General features: G+C 42.8%; 1 protein-coding gene across 1 annotated transcript in view; it reads right to left on the reverse strand.

Annotated features, from left to right (window-relative positions):
• Window positions 1-19,063, reverse strand: part of LOC144692477 (laminin subunit gamma-1-like) — an 87,980-nt gene that overhangs the window by 51,117 nt on the left and 17,800 nt on the right. The window contains exons 2-4 of the mRNA XM_078561384.1: window positions 7,858-8,046; window positions 2,476-2,596; window positions 1,400-1,498 (exon numbers count right to left, since the gene is read on the reverse strand). Of these exons, the coding sequence (XP_078417510.1) occupies window positions 1,400-1,498; window positions 2,476-2,596; window positions 7,858-8,046 (409 nt within the window). The remainder of the gene's footprint in view (window positions 1-1,399; window positions 1,499-2,475; window positions 2,597-7,857; window positions 8,047-19,063) is intronic.

The following is a 19,063-nucleotide window of genomic DNA, read 5'->3' on the forward strand; positions in this document are numbered from 1 at the left end:
GCCAAAACAAAATTCATACATCAACCGCACCTAATCAACCAGATGTTCCACCTCCCATTTATGTTGAAGGTGAGACTGTGGAATATGTTGAGCACTTCCCATACCTTGGCCTCTCTCAAAAGTCCACCATTAATGAGGAGACCCAACACCAGATACATTGCATCAGTTCAGCCTTCCACAAACCACAGCAGCGACTGTTTGACATCAAAAACCTCAGCAAGTCAGCAAAAGGCTTAGTGTACAGTTGTCACCACATTCCTGCAGTGCAATGAGACCTGGACTGTGTATCAGCGGCACATAAGAGAACTAGAGAAGTTCCATCAGCAATGCTTCCGCTGCAGCCTCTGGGTTCAATGGGAGAACCATTGGGATTCAATGGGAGAAATGCTAGTGTCCTTCTTGAAGCCAGCTCCAGAAATATTCAGGCAAAACTGCAAATCAACTTCGATGGACTGGACATTGTGTCCAAATGGCTGAAAAGCAGCTCCTCCACCTGGTCCTGTTTTCTTAACTCTCAAGGGACCAATGTCCCAGGGAAAGACAACTAAAGTGCTTCAAAGACACTCCTTGTAGTGTGGCAGCATTGACATTAATGACTAAGTGGAGCTTGCTACCAATTGTTCAAAATAGTGACAACCTGTCCATCAAGCTGCATCACGCTTTCAGTCACAATGTCTTAATGGTTAGGCAGAGCAAGGTGGCAGGGAAGGAAAGGAAAGGAAGCAAATCTGCCCTCCAGATCCTACACCCTGCCCCATGTGCCCAAAGATCTGTGAGCAGAGAATCAGCCTATTCAATCACATGAAGACCCCTGACAGCAATTCACAACCCTGAGTGGACGTCATCCTTGAATCGCTGGATAGCCGACGACAACATTATTGTAATCCTGAGGCCTGCCACAGCTCTTTGCTCCTCCCATTCCAGGCAGACTTTACCAAGGCCAGGCAGTCTGTCTACAAAATATAAATGACTCTGGCCGTCAATTATCAGCCAAGGTCAGGGCGTAATTTATATATTGAAGATTTTTGCAGGTTTTTATAATCCAAATATTTTCTATCAATGGCCCCCATTAAAAATTAAACCTGGGAAAACACCCGCTATCTAGTTTTTTTTTATACTGGCATTAACAGCCAACTTTAAAGGTCCTTAAAGGTGTTGCAGTTTAGAAAAATGCATCGATAGGTACAAATTCACAAACAAATGGAATGAAACTGCAGAGAATAGCTGAAAAATCAGCTAATTGGAAACATTAGCTGGGTTAAAATACTCCAAATCCTACCAAATCAACTTCAGGGAAGCAGAGTAATATGGCTGTTACTATTAATTGCAATTGTATTGTAAAAAGCTATAAAATTGAACTAGATTTTTTGAACTCAATGTAATTTTATAAAACACTTACCGGTTACAGTTGGACCCCTCCACATTATATTTACAGGTGCATCTTCCTGTTTCAATGTCACAGATTTCTGTAACGCCAGCCATATTACATGTACAGCGTCTGTCAATACCAAATACAATTTAATCATTAAAGATAGACTGTGTATCAAGCAATGAATCATTTGGGCGGGACATTGAAGTGACAAATATTTTTCCTCTAATTTTCTCCCATCCTGTCCTGAGGGCACCAACTCTCACCTGCATGTGGTTCCATAGCTGCCCTGTGTGCAGACAATTTATTACATTGAAGAGGTTCAGCTGGTGTTTCTTTTTATTTCTCCTTATTCATACTGACAAGGCATTGCCCATCCCTAATTGCCCTCTGAGTGGCTTGCTAAGCCATTCCAGAGGGTAGTTAAGTGTCAACCACAATACTGTGTCTGAAGTCACATGTGGGCCAGACCAGATAAGGAAAGTGGATTTCTTCCTCTGAAGGACATTAATGAATCAGATGAGTTTTTTTAAATAACAATCCAGTGCTTTCATGATCATTATTAATGAGACTAACATTTATTCCAAATTTATTAAGTAATTGAATTTAAATTGCACTAGCTGCCATGGTGGGATTTGAACTCATGCCTCTAGAAGCTTAGTCTATTGCCATTATGCTACTATCCCACCGTGAAGTGATGTGGGTTTATGCCAATGCATGGGATTATACTGGGAGGCTAATGTGCAGCCAAAACACCAGTACAGCCTTAGTGAGCTAAATGGCTTGTTTCTGTAATGTAACACCCTATTGAAAGTGCAGAGGTGAATTATAAGATAACTTCAAATGTTGCAAATTGTAAATAAAACAGACTACATTGCAAACAAACGATAAATCCATCAGCATCTCTACGAGGGAAATGAGTTTAGTTTTCATATGACGATTTGACACAGGATCTACACCCAAAACACTAGCCTATCTTTTCTCTTTACAATATCGACCTCCCAGAATTTTCTGTTTCTGTAATACATTATAAGTACAGCTTTTGTATGTCACATTGTGGGGGGCAGGGGGAAACTTCAGTCAGGAGAAGTTATCAGCTCACTTACTTGCAACCAGTGCTGGATAATGAGTAAAAGCCAGGCTGACATTTGTCACATTTGTCTCCGAGCACACCTTCTGGTTTACACCTACACCGACCATATGTATCACAGCCACTACCTGTGGAACCTGAGAGATATCGAAAACATTAAAACACAGGGTTTTATTAAGGGTATGAAATGTAGTTTATGTCAGCTTTGCTCAGCTTCAACTTTGCTCAACTCTGATGAGAGGTTTGTGAGATATAATGCCATTCAAACAGAATAATTTTCATACAATAACGGAGTACCTAAACAGACAGTACATTGATAATATAATAGTAACTAACCAACTATTCTTATTACGTTTGCCTCCAAATGTTCCTTGATAACAAGGCAAAAATAAACTTTCACTAACAGGGGCTTCACTATCCTTGTTTCTGGCTGCTGCCATTTCCATTCTTATAAAAGATTAGAGCTTCCTGCAGGGGCAGTGGAAGGACTGTGCAACCTGTGTAATCACACAGGGCTCTGAGTCAGTCGAGGGTACTGAGCAGATCAAATGAATGAGTATCTATCTAATAGCCATTATAATAACTGATTATAGCTGATCCCATTGGTCAACTATTTTGATATTACCAATTGCAAACATGCTTTTACATGACCATACATGTACAGGTTTGAGACAGCTGCTAGTATTTATTATCATTTGTAAGTGAAATGCAAAGAACTCAGAGTCCAAACAGAGCTCTTGCACTGTGTTTGCTACAAGACAAATATTGTTCCTGCCTTTCAGCGATGCTGCAACTCCTATTTGTTTTCAGTCTGAAATAGTTGAGAGTTAAAAGCCAGCCCCCATGACCTCTGCTTTGTATATGTACAGATTAAAGTATCCAATTGCCTCAGCATACATCATGAAGTGCCCAGAAAAAATCCACAGGCTGGTAAAACACAATGGAGTGGGGGGTGGGGGGTGATATTTGCTCATGTAGCACTGCTTCAAAGCCGCTATTCATAGACTACACTGATTCTCTGAGGGAACCCAAAAATCTCCTATCGACATGTAATTATTAAGCAGGTAGTAAGAGACGGGGTGTGTCCTATTAAAGATGAAGAGGCGATGTATGCTTAGAGGCGCAAGACAAGGTTAAAATACTTAATAAGTACTTGCATCGGTGTTTGCTGAGGAAAAGGAATCTGGCAGAATGTTGGCAGAAACAGAGATAGTAGATGTAATAGCTGGGGTGAAAATTAATAGGCAGGATGTACTGAAAAGGTTGCCTATGCTTAGAGTGGATAAATCACCTGCTCTGGATCGCCTAGCCTGCATTTCAGGCTGCTAAAGGGTTGGAGATAGTAGATGTGTTGCGGTAATTTTGCGATCTTCCCTAGATACAGGAGAGGTGCTAGAGGTTTGGAGAGAAGCAATGCGATACCCTTTTTCAAGAAAGGGTGTAAGGAAATTCCTGGTAACTACAAGTTTAACATCAGTGGTACATAGGGTTTTAAAAACAATAATCGGGGGGAAAAATCAACAAACACTTGGAGAGATTTGAGTTAATTAGTGATAGCGAGGAATTATTTAAAAGGAAGATCATGCTTGACTAATCTTATTGGGGAGGATTTTCCCCTTGTCAGGCGGGCACGGCGGGCAGGTCCAGGAGCAGCTGCGAAACGATCCGCCACCCATGATCGGGCCCCAACCGCAATTTCACGCTGGCTAGCCGTTAATCACACAGCGCTGCCGGGATTGTGGGGGGCGGGAGGGTGAGTGCGGAAGACTGCGCAGGCACGCGGGTGTGCTCACAAAAAACTCCCTGAAGGCACAGAGATGCCTCAGGGAGGATTCATAAAACTAAAAATAAAGATTTTAAAAATAAGGAAAACATGTCACCTCATGTAACTCTATTACATAAACAGGGACATGTTGCAAATGAGTTACGAAAACTTTTATTTTATTTTTAATTAACATCGGAAACCTCATCCCGCCCGTGGATGAGGTTTCCTCAAAAATTGAAAGGCTGCTTGGTCTATTCACCCACCCTCCAACCATAAGGTTGGATGGGCAGCAAAAAATTCTATTTAATTGATCGATTAATGGCCTTAACAGCCTTCTTAATTGTCAGTGGGTGCGCTGCTGACTCCTGCACGTGCCCGCCAACCGAAATATCACATGAGTGCACGATGACGTTGGTATGCTCGCCTGACGTCATCACGCGCTATTTCACACTCGTGTGTGTCAGGCCTGTGCCCGCACACCGAGGTGAAAATTCAGCTCATTGAATTTTTTGATGAAATAACAGAGAAGGTTGATGAAGGGAATGCAATGGATGTTGTCTGGATGAGATTTTAAGAAAGCCTATGACAGCCTCATAAAAGACTGGTTAAAAAAATTGAGACACATGGAATAAAAGGGTCAGCATCAGTGTGGATTAAAATAAGACTGACTTAAGGACAGAAAATAGCAAGTCGTGGTAAATGATTGGTTTTTGGACTGGGAGATAGTAGACAGTGGTGTTTTTTTATAAACAGTGAGGATGATACCAATTGACTGCAACAGGACATAAATAATCTAGCAGAATGGGCAGACAAGTGCCAGATGAAATTTCATACAGAGAAGTGTAAGATGATACATTTTGGTAGGAGAGTTAATGAGAGGCAATATTGACTTAATGGCACAGATCTAAAGAGTGTGCAGGGACACAGGGACACGGGTTCATGTGCATAGATGTTTGAAGAGGGCTGTACATATTAAGAGAGTAATTAGCAAAGCATATGGGATCTTTGGCTTCACAAATAAATACTTAAAAAGCTTTGGTTAGGCCACAGTTAGGCCTGAATTTTCACGCAGACGGAGAGGCTCTCCATCTTTGAGAAAATGGTGCCTGAGGCCCGAATCCAGAAGCCCCGCCCCTGAACCCAGCCCCCACCATTTTTGCAGAGGGTGGGGAATAGGAATGGGTTGAACTTTGGACAAATGTGGTTCACAGAGGCAGCTGCACATGTTAAAGTGCAGCTGCCTTCAGTCTGATTTGATTTTCACAAGGAGGGAGTGGGAAATATAACTTGTGCACATCAGGCCTAGTAAATCTAAACTTACCAGAGTTTTTTGGAGAGGTAGAGTACCCTTTTGCAGAGGTACAGTACCCTTTTGGATATGGTCTCAGGACACCTTTGGGAGAGGTAAGGTGCCCTTTGGGAGAGGTCAGGTGGTCTTTGGGATTGTTAAAAATGAACATGAATGTGCTTGAAAAGTGGATAAACGCATTGGAATTGTCTAGCTCATTGGAACTCTCAAAGAGCCCTATCAAAGGTAGCTGTCAAGCTGTCAAGGCATTTAAATCTCCTGGCCTTTAAATATTTGAGAAAAAAACTGCCTGCAGTGTTGCAAAAAATGTAGTGCTTGCTATTTCACTCTGTTGACATAAGGCTGAGGGGTAAAATTGCAGGAGTAGTGTTGTATGACTGGTTTCACAACCTATCACTATCACAGTGGGGTGCCTGTCAGTTCACGGTTTGACTGACAGCCCCAAGTACCTATAAAGCCTTTGAAGTGGAACTATGAATATGAATGCTTGTTCTTATAAGGGATTATAGGAATGGGTTTTTATCAATGCAATACTTTTTTTTAAAAAGTGAATTCATCAATAGATACTCAAGAACTTTATTTAATCCCAGCACGGATCCAGAGGTCTGCCCATGGTGGATATTGGGTGAGTTGTTGTGGGGAGTGTAAGGGTAAAGTGGTGACTGGGGGGACATGGGTTGGTAAGAGTTGGCACTAAGTTGGCCTAGGGGCTATAAAGGGACATTGCGTGAGTGGAGGGGCATAGGTTGGCATGGAGGATATGAAGGGCCATGGAGGTGGGTTGGGGCATGGCTTGGCATGGAGGGAGTGAAGGACTGTGGGGGTGGGTGGGAGGCATGAGATAATATGGTTTGGCATGGATAGGGCATTGAGAGTGTGTAGGGGGTGAGGGGGTGTGAGGGGTGAGTGCAGGGGGCTGTTATTTTATTTTTTTGGGACAAAGTGCTGGAGCACCAAGGTGGGCCCATTCGCCCAGCCCACCTCCACACCCAGCAGCCCCTGTGGCTGCCTACAAACTCTTTTCAGGGGCAGCGGGCGCAACTCCCATAAAAACCTGTATCCCCAGAATGAAAACCTGAACTTCCAGGGCACTTTTTCAGGAATCGGGTTTGTGGAGCTGGGAATGCTCCCAATGCTGCACACCTGACGTGAGAGCGAAAATTCAGGCCCTAGAGTATTGTGTCCAGTTCTAGCCACCACACTTCAGGGAGGATGTGAGGGTCCTTGAGAAGTTTAAAGGCAGTTTACCAGAATGTTTCCAGGGATGTGGGATTTTAGCTACAAGTTTAGATTGGAGAAGCTGGGGCTGTTCTTCTTGGGCCACAGAGATTGGGGGAGATCTGATAGAGGTGCATGAAATTATGACAGTTTGGATAAAGTAGACAAAGCTGATCCCATCAGCTGATGTTACAAGGACTAGGAGACGCAGGTTTAAGGATTTGGGCAAGAGCTGCAAGGGGGGATGTGAGGAAGAACTCTTTACACAGTGAATGGTAACAAACTGAACTCACTGCCTATGAAGGTGGTGGAATCAATGATTTCAAAAGGAAATTGGATGGGCACTTGAGGGACATGAATGCGCAGGAGTTAGAGCAAGGGAATGGGTCAGACTGGATGGCTTAACAGAGAGCCTGCCTGAACAGCCTCCTTCTGTGCCTTAATGTTCATGACTCATGAACTCTATGGCAGATATTGCTGTGGGAAGTTACCTGTGTGATGGCTTTCTTCATTGAGGAAACCTGCGTGATCTGCGTGGTTAGTGGCCATCAGTGCTACCTGCCCCAGGGAATCTACAAAGTCTGCATAGCACTGCTCTAAAGCTGCACTACGCGAACACAGTTTTTCTCCCAATTATGTTTGTCTTTTCTCTTCTATTGAAAAACTCTGTTTATAAATCAAGGGAATGTAACCAACTATGAATGCAATGTTGTCCTTCTATCAGCTAGACTTGAATGGAAATATGAATGGTTGCAGTACAGGGAAGAAATGAAAACAGACCCATGACAAAGTGACTCTGAATAACTGCCATCACATTCAGGCCTCATGTTACAGCAAAATAAATGGAAGGCACTGGTCTTGTTTATTTAAACTCTCCAACAGACAGTTTTCACTAAATCATCTATAGAGATTGATAACAAATATTAAAGGTAGAAAATGGACCAAAGAGCTCACACATTCTTTAAGGCAAAATAAAAATGGCTAATGATGTCATTCTTGAACGAATTGATCTTGACCCTTAGTCCAGTAAGGTCAAATGCTTTAACTCTCAGCTCATACAAGCCTAACATTATAAAAAGGCATGGATTCTAATTCTATGCACTTACCCAGTGAGTTGCAACTGCAGGGCTGACAGTGACCTCCTGGTCTTGGAAGGTAGTGATTTTCCTTACATTTCTCACAGTGTATTCCTTCACTATTACCAACACAGTTCAAACACCGCGTACCACTTCCAGTCTGTTGGTATAGTCTAGGGTCCCACTCACATTGATAAGCCCTGCGATTACAGTTGCATTCTGTGGCAAGACAATAAATAACATGAAGAATGATGTCTGTTAATGTCAATACCATCACTATTAATTGAAACCAGTGTTTTTATTCATATTTTTATAATGTGCTCACTCATCATGACAGTGCCCATCAGCAAATACAGCAATACATTAGCAACAGAGGTCAAAGTTCAGCCGACTGATTAAAAACAACTTTTTCTGCATGGGCCAAGATCAGGTATTTTCTCTGATGTTATTTCAAGTTCATGCCAATCATGTATAATAACTGTTCTGATAATATAAATGCACAAAGTAAAGGCTATAATAGAATGCGCTACCTTTAACCTGTGAACCCATTGTGTTATCAAATGATCTGGTGCAAAGTATTACATTGCCCATATAATTAAATAACATATTTAAGAAAGTTAAAATTGTAACAAATTACAAGCAAACCCACAGCAGGAGATTCATAAAGTAATGAAATTAAAAGCATTATATCAATAGGGAAAGAGGGTGACCACAGTAACCCCTGAGGGCTATTTTCTAGGATCTCTGATGGCTGCATCACCCAAATGGAACAACTTGGCAACAGTTCAACCAGACTTTACATATCATAACCCATCACATTACCATGGAACTCATTTACAAACTCTGAACTATTTCTAAGAGATGACTTATTATATTTAAAATAGAAATACTGTATCCAACAGCATTTAATTTTAGAATCTCCCATTTCTCTTTTATTAGGCCTCATCTTACATATTCTTTAATCAAGAATATTTTAATAAAACAACCAATTTTTTCAAAAACAAATTGCATATATTCGCTGCAATCAATAAGTCATTCAAAGTACAGTGTTTTAAGAAAATCTGATCATGTGATAAGGTGCAATGTAAATGCAAGTATTCCTTTCTTATAGCTGTTTCTAATAGGATTCAGATCAATCAAGTTCCTGTTCTGAATATTAGCATTTATCTTATGACCTGTAATTCAGTTTATTTTCAGTGGTTATTACTCACATATTTCCCACTTTAGAGCCAGTCACAAGTGGACAACTGTGCAGTGCCTTTAATACAGCTTTGGGCTATTTTTGTTCATGAAATAACTGGCTTCCATTACAAAATCTAATGAGATGAGTGTACCCGACCTTTTAGGTTAAGGACTCTTTAGCACAAGTTATTAAAAGTACAGTTTACATCAGCAATACTCCAGAAGATTGCAGGGTCTAATGCACAAGGATGTACACAAGATGGCACCATTTCCCTTTCAGATCAGAAACCTATACCCACCGCACCGTCTACCTGCCCAGCACAATGGAGTCACTTCCATGCCCTTATATTCAGTGTAGATATGCAGCAGGATCAGCTGCTTTCTTTTTCCAAGCTGAGTGACATCTTTCACATGGCTTCAACATCATTCAGCAAAGAGCAGTACTTGCTATCAAACTTGGTGTTTCATAAATGCATCAACAGTTTATAGCAGATTGCATATGGCAGCCCATCTAATGAACATTTAAGGAGAAATTGGTAACTTCTTGTGACAGTAACTATGCAACCCACAGACAGGATTCATCGTGGTTGTCTTTCTAGGAAGGAGCATTTTTCATTTTCCTTTTGTCACTTTCCACTTTCTCCTTGTCTCTCCTGGAGGCACTACCTCATGCATTGATACACATTGACTGGCAGTGTTCACCCTCGGGCACCTCACCCAAGTGCTAATCCTTCATGAGTGAATCCGGGCATGAATGCCAGCAAGCTATGTATCATGAATCAAAGCCAAATCCCCACCTTGCCATCACCTATTGACCTATTGTTTTTGAGCATTTATTGTTCTTTAGAAGCACTATATCTTTTATTACCAATATAAAGGCACAAAATGTATTTGATTCCATTATCTAAGCCAGTGTTTTTCATTGCAAGGCCAACAAGCCAGGGGCAGCTCCCATCGATGCTAAGTGCGGCTCCCCAACCAGTGGTGTTTAGCAAAGCTCCGGCACCGCCACCCAGGACCCAAGGAGCAGAGTGTGGCAAAGCAGAATGCCAGGTCCCAGGGAGGAGAAGCTGGCTGTAAGGTCTGGCGCGCTGGGAAGGAGAGGCTGGCTGCGAGGTCCAGGGGTGAGCCACTGCGAGCGGAGGCCCAAATCATGGTGGGTGAGGGGAGGAAGAGGCGGACTGCTGAGTGTGAGTGGGGGAGTTAGAGAGGTGTGTGGGAGTGAGTCAGTGTGTGTAGGAGTGAGAGAGAGTTGCATGTGTGTATGTATGTGTGTATGTATGTGAATGAGAGAGGAGAGTGAATATATGTGTGTGTGTGTGGGTGGGGGGGGGGCGGTGGGGAACTGAGAAAGTGAGTGTGTGTGGGACTGAGAGAGAGTGTGTGTTGCAGAGAGTGAGAGCGTGGGTGTGGGAGTGAGAGAGTGTGTGTGTGGGACTGAGAGAGTATGTGTGGTGGGGAAGTGAGAGAGTGAGTGTGTGTGTGTGTGGGAGTGAGTAAATGTGTGAGTGGGGGGGGAACGACTGAGAGAGAGTGTGTGTGTGTCTGTGTCTGGGTGCGTGCGTGCATGCATGCATGCGAGTGTGTGTGTGGTAGGCCGGTTTGTATCCAGGAAATGGGCTTGCTCCTTGAGGAGTGAGCCAATCCTGACAGTGGCCTCCACCCTGGGAGGCACCACCTGGCATTGCGATGCAGTTGGCTACTGAAAGTGTTCGGGGCAGCCACCATCGCAGTAGGATGTGGTATACAGGAGTGCGGCACCAGCTCACTAGGAGAGAGAAGCACATTCTGCAGGTTAATCCCTCACTCTAGCACTGAGGTGAGGCCAAGTCAATCCACTTCAAGCTTGTATTCCCCCAGAAAGAACAATGTACTCTGATTTTCAATTAATGTCCTTTCTTCCTTTGTTTTATCACAAGCAGGAGCGAATCAGGCAATGGTGTCTAATATCGATGTGGCTCTCACGTTGCAGGGTTTTTGCTGCAGTGGCCCTTGATTCAAAAATAGTGAAGATCACTAATCTAAGCCTCCATCAATCCTAAGGTCTTTCCCTTTAGTTTTAATGGTGTGCTATTTTAAGTAATATCATATTCCACATTGGTGAGGCAGTCTGACTGACTTTACTTCCATGTCTACTTTAGATTTAGATCCTTACCAACATGGATTACTGCATCGTGACCAGAAGAGAAATGAGAGTTGATTTTCCCCTCCCTAGCTCAGGGGCACTGAGGCCTATTGGATTACACCTAGCCCAGCCTTAACTGTGATTTGCCAGCTTTGCAAAGACTGTCAGTGATGAAACCTGGTGCTTTCCGATCTGGCCAGATGCATTAAACTATTAGGGAGTCTTTAATAAGTGCGCTTGCCAAATATCTGATGAAAATCAAGTCTTGCCATTGCGGTTTAAAAGCTTCAGCCCAGTGTGTGATGACCCCACAGCAATAAATGTTGTACAAAAGTTTCAACTACTCCACAGAAGCATATATGACAACAGTCCTGTTAAGTGCTAAGTGACTCTGACCATAACATCTGCAAGAGCTGGCTGTAATTCAAATAGCACTTTGTGTCAGGAATTGGCCAATAATTACCATTGATTTGGCAGCTTCCACTAATACATATTATAAAACAGCTGCATTAATTGCAGTGTACGGTGCCATGAGACTAAACTCTTTCTCCTGCCTGTATCTTCACTGTATTTAACTCAAGGTGAAATACAACACCATGTTATGCTCCCCTTTTCCCTTCCATCCTGAATGCCCTGGTTCACAGAGAAAAGAAGCTGCTACACTTTAGCAACTACTTTACAATTTAAACTAGAACAAAATAAGCAACAGCTGTTAAGATTTTTAACAATTACAATGAACCACTTGATCCAACAAATTAACAGTTAATGATTCCTCATAAATGTGTAAGTGTTTTGAATGATGCAACATCACCAAATTTGCTTCCATGGCAATGTGATGATTCATTGTCACAGTACCATAGGGTCAGGAGGTAGTGAAAACATCAATTTCTGAGGGATAAATCACTTGTCCTATTCATGAATAATGTCATAAGAAAATAATTTTCAACCCCTTTTTACCATTACTGGTCGCACTGTTTGCAAGTTAAGGGTTGCAGTGATGTATATCTGTTAATGAAGTGTTAATCACAGTAGTGCTTTGTAGTTTAAGAGCCAGTGGTTTTGTTTTGAGTCTTATTTGAGCTCTAACACTATAACATTATCCATGTCTTATTCTTTAATATCATTAGAGTAATACAGTATTGTTAAATCATACTTTGAAACGCAGAGACCAAATGTCATCACGTATTTTAGCTGGAATCTGGATTTGGTATCTCAGCTGACTTGGAAGTAATGCGCTTTGTAATTTGTGACCTGAGCTTTTATTGAAGTTCAACCATGCAAATGTTTATTGATCACCTCAATGAGGCATAAGACAAGTACCTTATATCATACTGTACAAATTAATGACTAGATAGATCAGTTCATTAAGTACATACAGACACAAATAACACTCATCAGTCTTAGAGCTCTAATTAGCAATGATCTTCACTTTCCACATCCATAGATTCTCCCTGCCTAAATTTTGGATAAATTGCCTGCCTTATGTTGCTAATACTTGTCTTTCTTCAATAATTTAACAATGACTGCGTTGAGGAAGCCATATTCCAATGCAGTTTAGCAGTCACCACTGTAATAGATCAAGATTACCATGGTAGTAGCATGTTACTTGCCAATTGGCACAATTCTTTTGGATTGGTCTCAGGTTTAACACAGGATCCTGGCCAAAATTAATCCTAATTTTTGAATTTCTCTACATTTGTTTATTTATTCTGCAAAGAACCAGTAAGTACAGCTACACTGCACCACCCCTGCACCACCTCAAAGCCATGGCAATTCCTGGTTACTTTTTTCAATTTCATCACAGGGTAACATGGTAATTCAAGGTGAAGGCTCCTTAGTCCTTCTCGAACACCAATGATCTATCATCTTCCCACTACATCATCAGGCTTCAACCATTCTTCCTGTCAAAACAACCAATAATCACCCTTTGTGCAAATGTTTCCAAGGTTTAAAAAAAGTGACTAACTTCCAAAGTACTTCATTAGCTGAAAAGTGCTTTGCTACATCCTGAGGTCATGAATGGCACTATATAAAGGAAAGTCTTTCTTTTTCTTTTATTTCTTTAAGGGAATAGTCTCTGTCACTGCCCTTAGCTGGCCTTGCACGTCACAACCCTGAAGCAGTGTAATCTTGCCCTGATGCAATGGAGTATTGGAAAGGATCTTACATAACTCTATAAGGTTCCTTCTGAAAAATCATCATCAGCTGAATGTACTGCCCATTGCCATGATGGTGTTCACAGAATGATCCCCAGTCTCAGATTGTCTTTGACCAGGGAGATCTGAGAAAAGCAATAGGCATACAAATATCTCCCTTTATAATAGTTGGTAAAGTGGGTCATTTCAACTGCATACTTCTTCCTTTCAATAAACTATGTCACAGATCTATAATCAGACAAAAATGGATATTGAGAGAAAGTAGATATTAGGATGGGTGATCAAAAGTTTGATCAAAGAGGTGAGTTTTAAGAATGGAATGGCCTTGAAGGAGGAAGGGAAGGTGGAGCGATTTTGGGAAAGAGTTCCAGAGCATGGAGGCTATCCAGTTGGAGGATAAAGGAAGAACTTCACTGCAATAAAAATTGAATAGTTCTAAAACAAGTATGGTGTATTCCATCATATTACCATGCAGACGCTGAAGATGACAATTTTCACCAGTAATATTTTGTAATTGTGCCTTGCAGCTAATCTGAATCTGGAGGCTGTTTAAACTAAATCCAGAGTGCAATTATTGGGTTAGCTGGAGGTTTTTCTCTGGAGTCAGGGATAAATGTGCTTTCATTTCTGGGTTTGCAAAAATGTTGAAACTGTCAAAAAGGATTCACTAGATGATGAATAAGTATTTTAAAATAGATTAACCATTAACCATATAAATTTTTAACTGAAATAAGCTTTACCGTGACATTCACCCCAGTTCCAACACTGCTTCTAGGTGGAAAGAAACAACAGGGCAAATATATAAAGACAATGGCAAATAGTCATTTGGTAGTACAGAACTTGAGTATTGTTGAGAAAAGAGACGTTTTTTTCAAAGCTTTTCATCTTGCACTCATCAAGACAATTCGCAAGAATACCAAATCTAAAGGGAACAACAATTTATACGGTATGAGAAAAGACTGCTGATTTGTTGGTAAGTGGACTCTGATTGGCAGAGGTGTTGCCATGGAGAATGCACCAATTGATGGTGACTGAAAGTTAACTGCCAAGCATTGTTTGAAATTTAAATCAGGCAGCTTGACTCAAGGTATTTCCCCGAGGAATGAACAAACGAATGGTTGTCACTTATTTTGTTTAGCTGAAACAGGCACAATGTGTGTACATGTTCTTTCTGCAAAGAACAGGGCCCTGTGTATGCGCCAAACTGCGAGCTTGACTAACAATCTTAAATTGGTTGTCAGCACAATTCTTAGCACTTTGAAGTTTATTTAGCAAATGTTGTCCAATTGCAGAATCACATCTTATATTGGGTACTGTGTTTTGAGTTTTGCAAGAACAGGCTGGTTGGTTACGGTCTGCACCTTGCCTGTTGTGAACCGCGGAAGGGACATGGTGTTTGATATGATCCCCCAGTCTTTGGGACGTACGGTCTACATACCTAGCATCACAATGGCACTAAAATTCATATACCATTTTACTCATTTGTGTGATAGGCAGAATGTCTATTTGGCTTGACAGCAGCATCCTGTTAGTGGCGAATACCACTCATGTTGCTACTGCATAGTAGCTGCTTGAAACAGCTAGCTTCACCTGTTGCTCAAAAGTTTGAGATACCTTACCCTTAGGGTAATCTGAAGTAGACTGAGCACTATTCAGGGCCGAATGCGATGGCCTTAGGCCCGTTCATGAGTTTGCACAATATACAGTGCAAAATGATCTGATCAAGGTAGCCATTATCCCTCAGGATGCCTTTGATATGCCCTATTTTGGAGTTTGTTCTTGTGCATAGTTTCAATTTTGGTGTGCCTTCATCCAAATCAAACGGGAAGAGTATTTGCTGAGTTTGAACTCCTCTACTCCCAATTATCCTGGCACAAACCAGTGTCCACTGAAGACACTGAATCCTTGAAAATGCGCCTAGCTAATCTAATGCACGCATATTGCGGGATTCCGAACGACCTGTCTGATTTTCACGTGCAACGCATATGTCTTACAGCATTGCGAGGCCTTAAGACCAACACAAACCTACACGTCAGTAAACCTGACAAAGGAAGAGGAATAGTTATCCTTAACAAGAGTGACTATATTAACAAAATGCATGCCATTTTTAATGACTGGTACAAATTCATATCCATTGGACCAGCCGCTTAATATGACTGGGCAGCCTTGCTCGAAAGTAAGCTAAAAAAAACACTTGCTGGACTATTGTGAGAGCGATGAGCTGCTGCGTGATATATATGACAGGGTTCATCCTCATGGTTTGCTACATCTGTATGGGTTGCCCAAGACACACAAAAGTGATGTCCCTCTACGCCCTATCTTATCTCTGACTGGTTCTCCACAACATGAATTGGCCAAATGATTGGGTGAATTATTACAACCAGTTTTAACCAAGTTTTCCACATACACGGTGAAAGATTTCTTCACATTTGCGAAGGTCACATAGGACTTACATACTGATAGCAATCCTGTGTCCATGTGCTCATTTAACATTGCTAGCTTATTCACCAATGTTCCACTTAAGGAAGCCATAGATATTTGTGCTGCAGCACTACATCATGACAATCTAGACCCGCCACTATTGCATGAATCAATATTCATTTGAACTTATAAACTTGGCAACTTGCACAGTGGAGTTCAGTTTTAATGACACCATGTATGCCCAAATAGATGGTGTTGCCATGGGCCCCCCTCTAGGCCCAGGCCTCGCAAACATCTTTGTTGGGTTCCATGAGAAACATGCCTTCAATGGAATGACAGCTAAACTCCTACCACTCGCATATTTCCGATATGTGGATGATATGTTTGCTATATTTAAACCAGTCGCTGCATGTAACAATTTCCTTACATGTCTTAATGGGCTCCATCCTGCACTTAAATTCCCCTTTGAAATGAAGCAGTCAAATGAACCCCCCTTCCTTGACATACTAGTAGAGAAATCTGCCGGGAGCTCTCTATCACGGTCAATCGTAAGCCTACCTTCACTGGTCAATATACGCATTGGGATTCTTACAGTTCCACACACTATAAGATTGGTCTTATCAGCAACCTTGTAAATGGGGCTCGAGCCATTTGCTCACCATGCAAGCTTGATGCTGAAATACAGTGCATCAAAGGCATCCTGCAGCACAATGGCTACCCTGATCAGATCATTTCGCACTATATATCACACAAACTCGTGAATGGGCCTAAGGCCATCATTTTTGGCCCTGAAAAGTGCTCAGTCTACCTCAGATTACCCTGGAAGGGCAAGATATCTCAAAAATTTGAGCAATGGGTGAAGCTAGATGTTTCACACTGCTACTGTGCAGTGGCAACATGAGATGTGTTCACAACTAACAGGATGCTGCCGTCAAGCCAATAAGATGTTCTGCCCATCACACAAATGAGTAATGTGGTATATGAATTTCAGTGCCAGTGTGATGCTAGGAAAGTAGGTCGTGCATCCCAAAGGCTGGTGGATCGTATCAAACACCATCCCTTCCAATGTTCACAATGGGCAACGTACAGGCTATACCCAACCAACCCGTGCTTGCACAACTCAAAACACAGTGTTCAACATTAGACCTGATTCCACGATTGGACAACATTTGCTAAATCATCCTCTGTGTGCTAAGAATTACGCTGACAACCAATTTAAAATCATTAGTCGGGCTCAGAGTGTGGCACATTTGCATGCACTGGAAGCTACATACATTAATACACAGGACCCTGTTCTTTGTAGACAGAAAGAACGTGTACACACATTGCATCTTTTTCAGCTAAACAAAATAAATGACAGCCATTCGCTGGCTCATTCCTCAGGGCAATGCCTTGACCAATCAGAGTCAAGCTGTCTGGTTTAAATCTCAAACAATGCTTGGCAGTTAACTGCAAGTCACCATCAACTGGGGCATTCTCCATGGCAACGCCTCTACCAATCAGAGTCCACTTGCCAACCCATCAGCAGGCTCTTCTCATGTAGCATAGTTCCCTTTACATTTAGTATTCTTGTGAATTATCCTGATGAGTGCAAGACGAGAATCGTCGTCAAAAAATGTTGCTACACAATGGCAAATTTGGTGACACATGCCACAAGTTAGACCATTGTAGTTTCTAATCCTCCAGTGACAAATTCACACCACAATTTTCTAGAAAGGTCACTATAATAGGCTGCAATGAGCTCAGCAGTAGAAGAAAAGCAGTGCGGTGAATTCACAATACACAACGTAGTGGCCAGAGCGCGATGCAGAACGCAAAATAGCTTATTTAAAAGGGACACATTTAGGAGAAATGACTCCAATTTGATTACATGGGGATGGGCACAGCATGTAAATCAGTGGTAAAAAAAGGACTGGTATGCATATGGTGTTCCCCTGAACTGCATGTGATCACCAACCAGATTTCATTATCAGTTACAGATTGTAACTGTTTAGTGCAAACGGCCATTAAATATAAACATTAATGAAAGCAATTAGAAAGGGGGAAATCAGAACATGCTTTACTAGGGAAGCAGGGTATCAAGGTAACGTGTGGGGGCACAAGTTGATCTGTACAAGTGGCCTCAAGATGCTGAGGGCTGAGGAGGCAGTCTTCAGGGCAGATGGAGATGTGAGGGTGTGTATGAGAGAATGAATGGTGATGTCTCTTGAGCTGGCAGTGAGTGAGATGCCAGTGAATATGTGATGGTCTTGAGTGTGTGATTTTAGAGGGATGAGATGGTTGCCTTACACGGGCGGCATACATGAGATCATTCATCCTTTATCTGCATTGGATGGCCAACCTCTCCTGTGCAACATTGGCACTGATCAGCGCTACCATCGCCTCCCAAGCTGGAGTGGTAATGTTGCTGCCCACCCTGCAGCCAGAAAGGAGGTAGAGCACATCACGGCAGGCCTCCACGGCGTTCAAAAGGTGCTTGGGGGATGTGTTATTAAACCTGGGGGCTGCAGTCTTCTTGCCTTTCAGGGCCATGTCTTATTTGCGGCAGTCCTGGGCTGGAAGCACTGAGAGGTGTGCATGCGGCTGAACTTTAAATGTGGCGCTCGACACGATGTAGCAGTGATGTGACAGCATAGCGGGCAAATTGGAGCCTGCCCGCCATCTATACAGCGCTTTTCCCAGGAATGTGTAATTAATGTGGCAAGTTTGGGGCAATACAGCGTGAGAAGCCACCATTGCAGCCAACACGTATAACGTCATTTTACCTGCCCGCTACCGCACTTAGGGCAAATCTGGGACAATTCCGCCCACTATCTCTCACTCCCACACACATTCTCTCTCACTCCCACACACACATACATACAATCTCCCACACATACACCCAGCCAGCCTCTTCCCCAATACCCTCCCCCACCACTCCACTGCTCGGGCCCACAACACTCGCTTCCTGTCCCCGGGGCCCACAACACCTGCTTCCTGTCCCCGAGCCCACAACACTCGCTTCCTGTCCCCGGGCCCACAACACTCGCTTCCTGTCCCCGGGCCCACAACACTCGCTTCCTGTCCCCGGGGCCCACAACACTCGCTTCCTGTCCCCGGGCCCACAACACTCGCTTCCTGTCCCCAGGCCCACTACACCCGCTTCCTGTCCCCGGGCCCACAACACTCACTTCCTGTCCCCGTCGCCCACAACACCCGCTTCCTGTCCCCGTCGCCCACAACACTCCCTTCCTGTCCCCAGGCCCACAACACCCGCTTCCTGTCCCCGGGGCTCACAACACTCGTTTCCTGTCCCCGGGCCCACAACACTCGCTTCCTGTCCCCGTTGCCCACAACACTCGCTTCCTGTCCC

This window comes from Cetorhinus maximus, chromosome 17 (genome assembly GCF_964194155.1).
Source record: "Cetorhinus maximus chromosome 17, sCetMax3.hap1.1, whole genome shotgun sequence".
Lineage (NCBI taxonomy): Eukaryota > Metazoa > Chordata > Chondrichthyes > Lamniformes > Cetorhinidae > Cetorhinus > Cetorhinus maximus.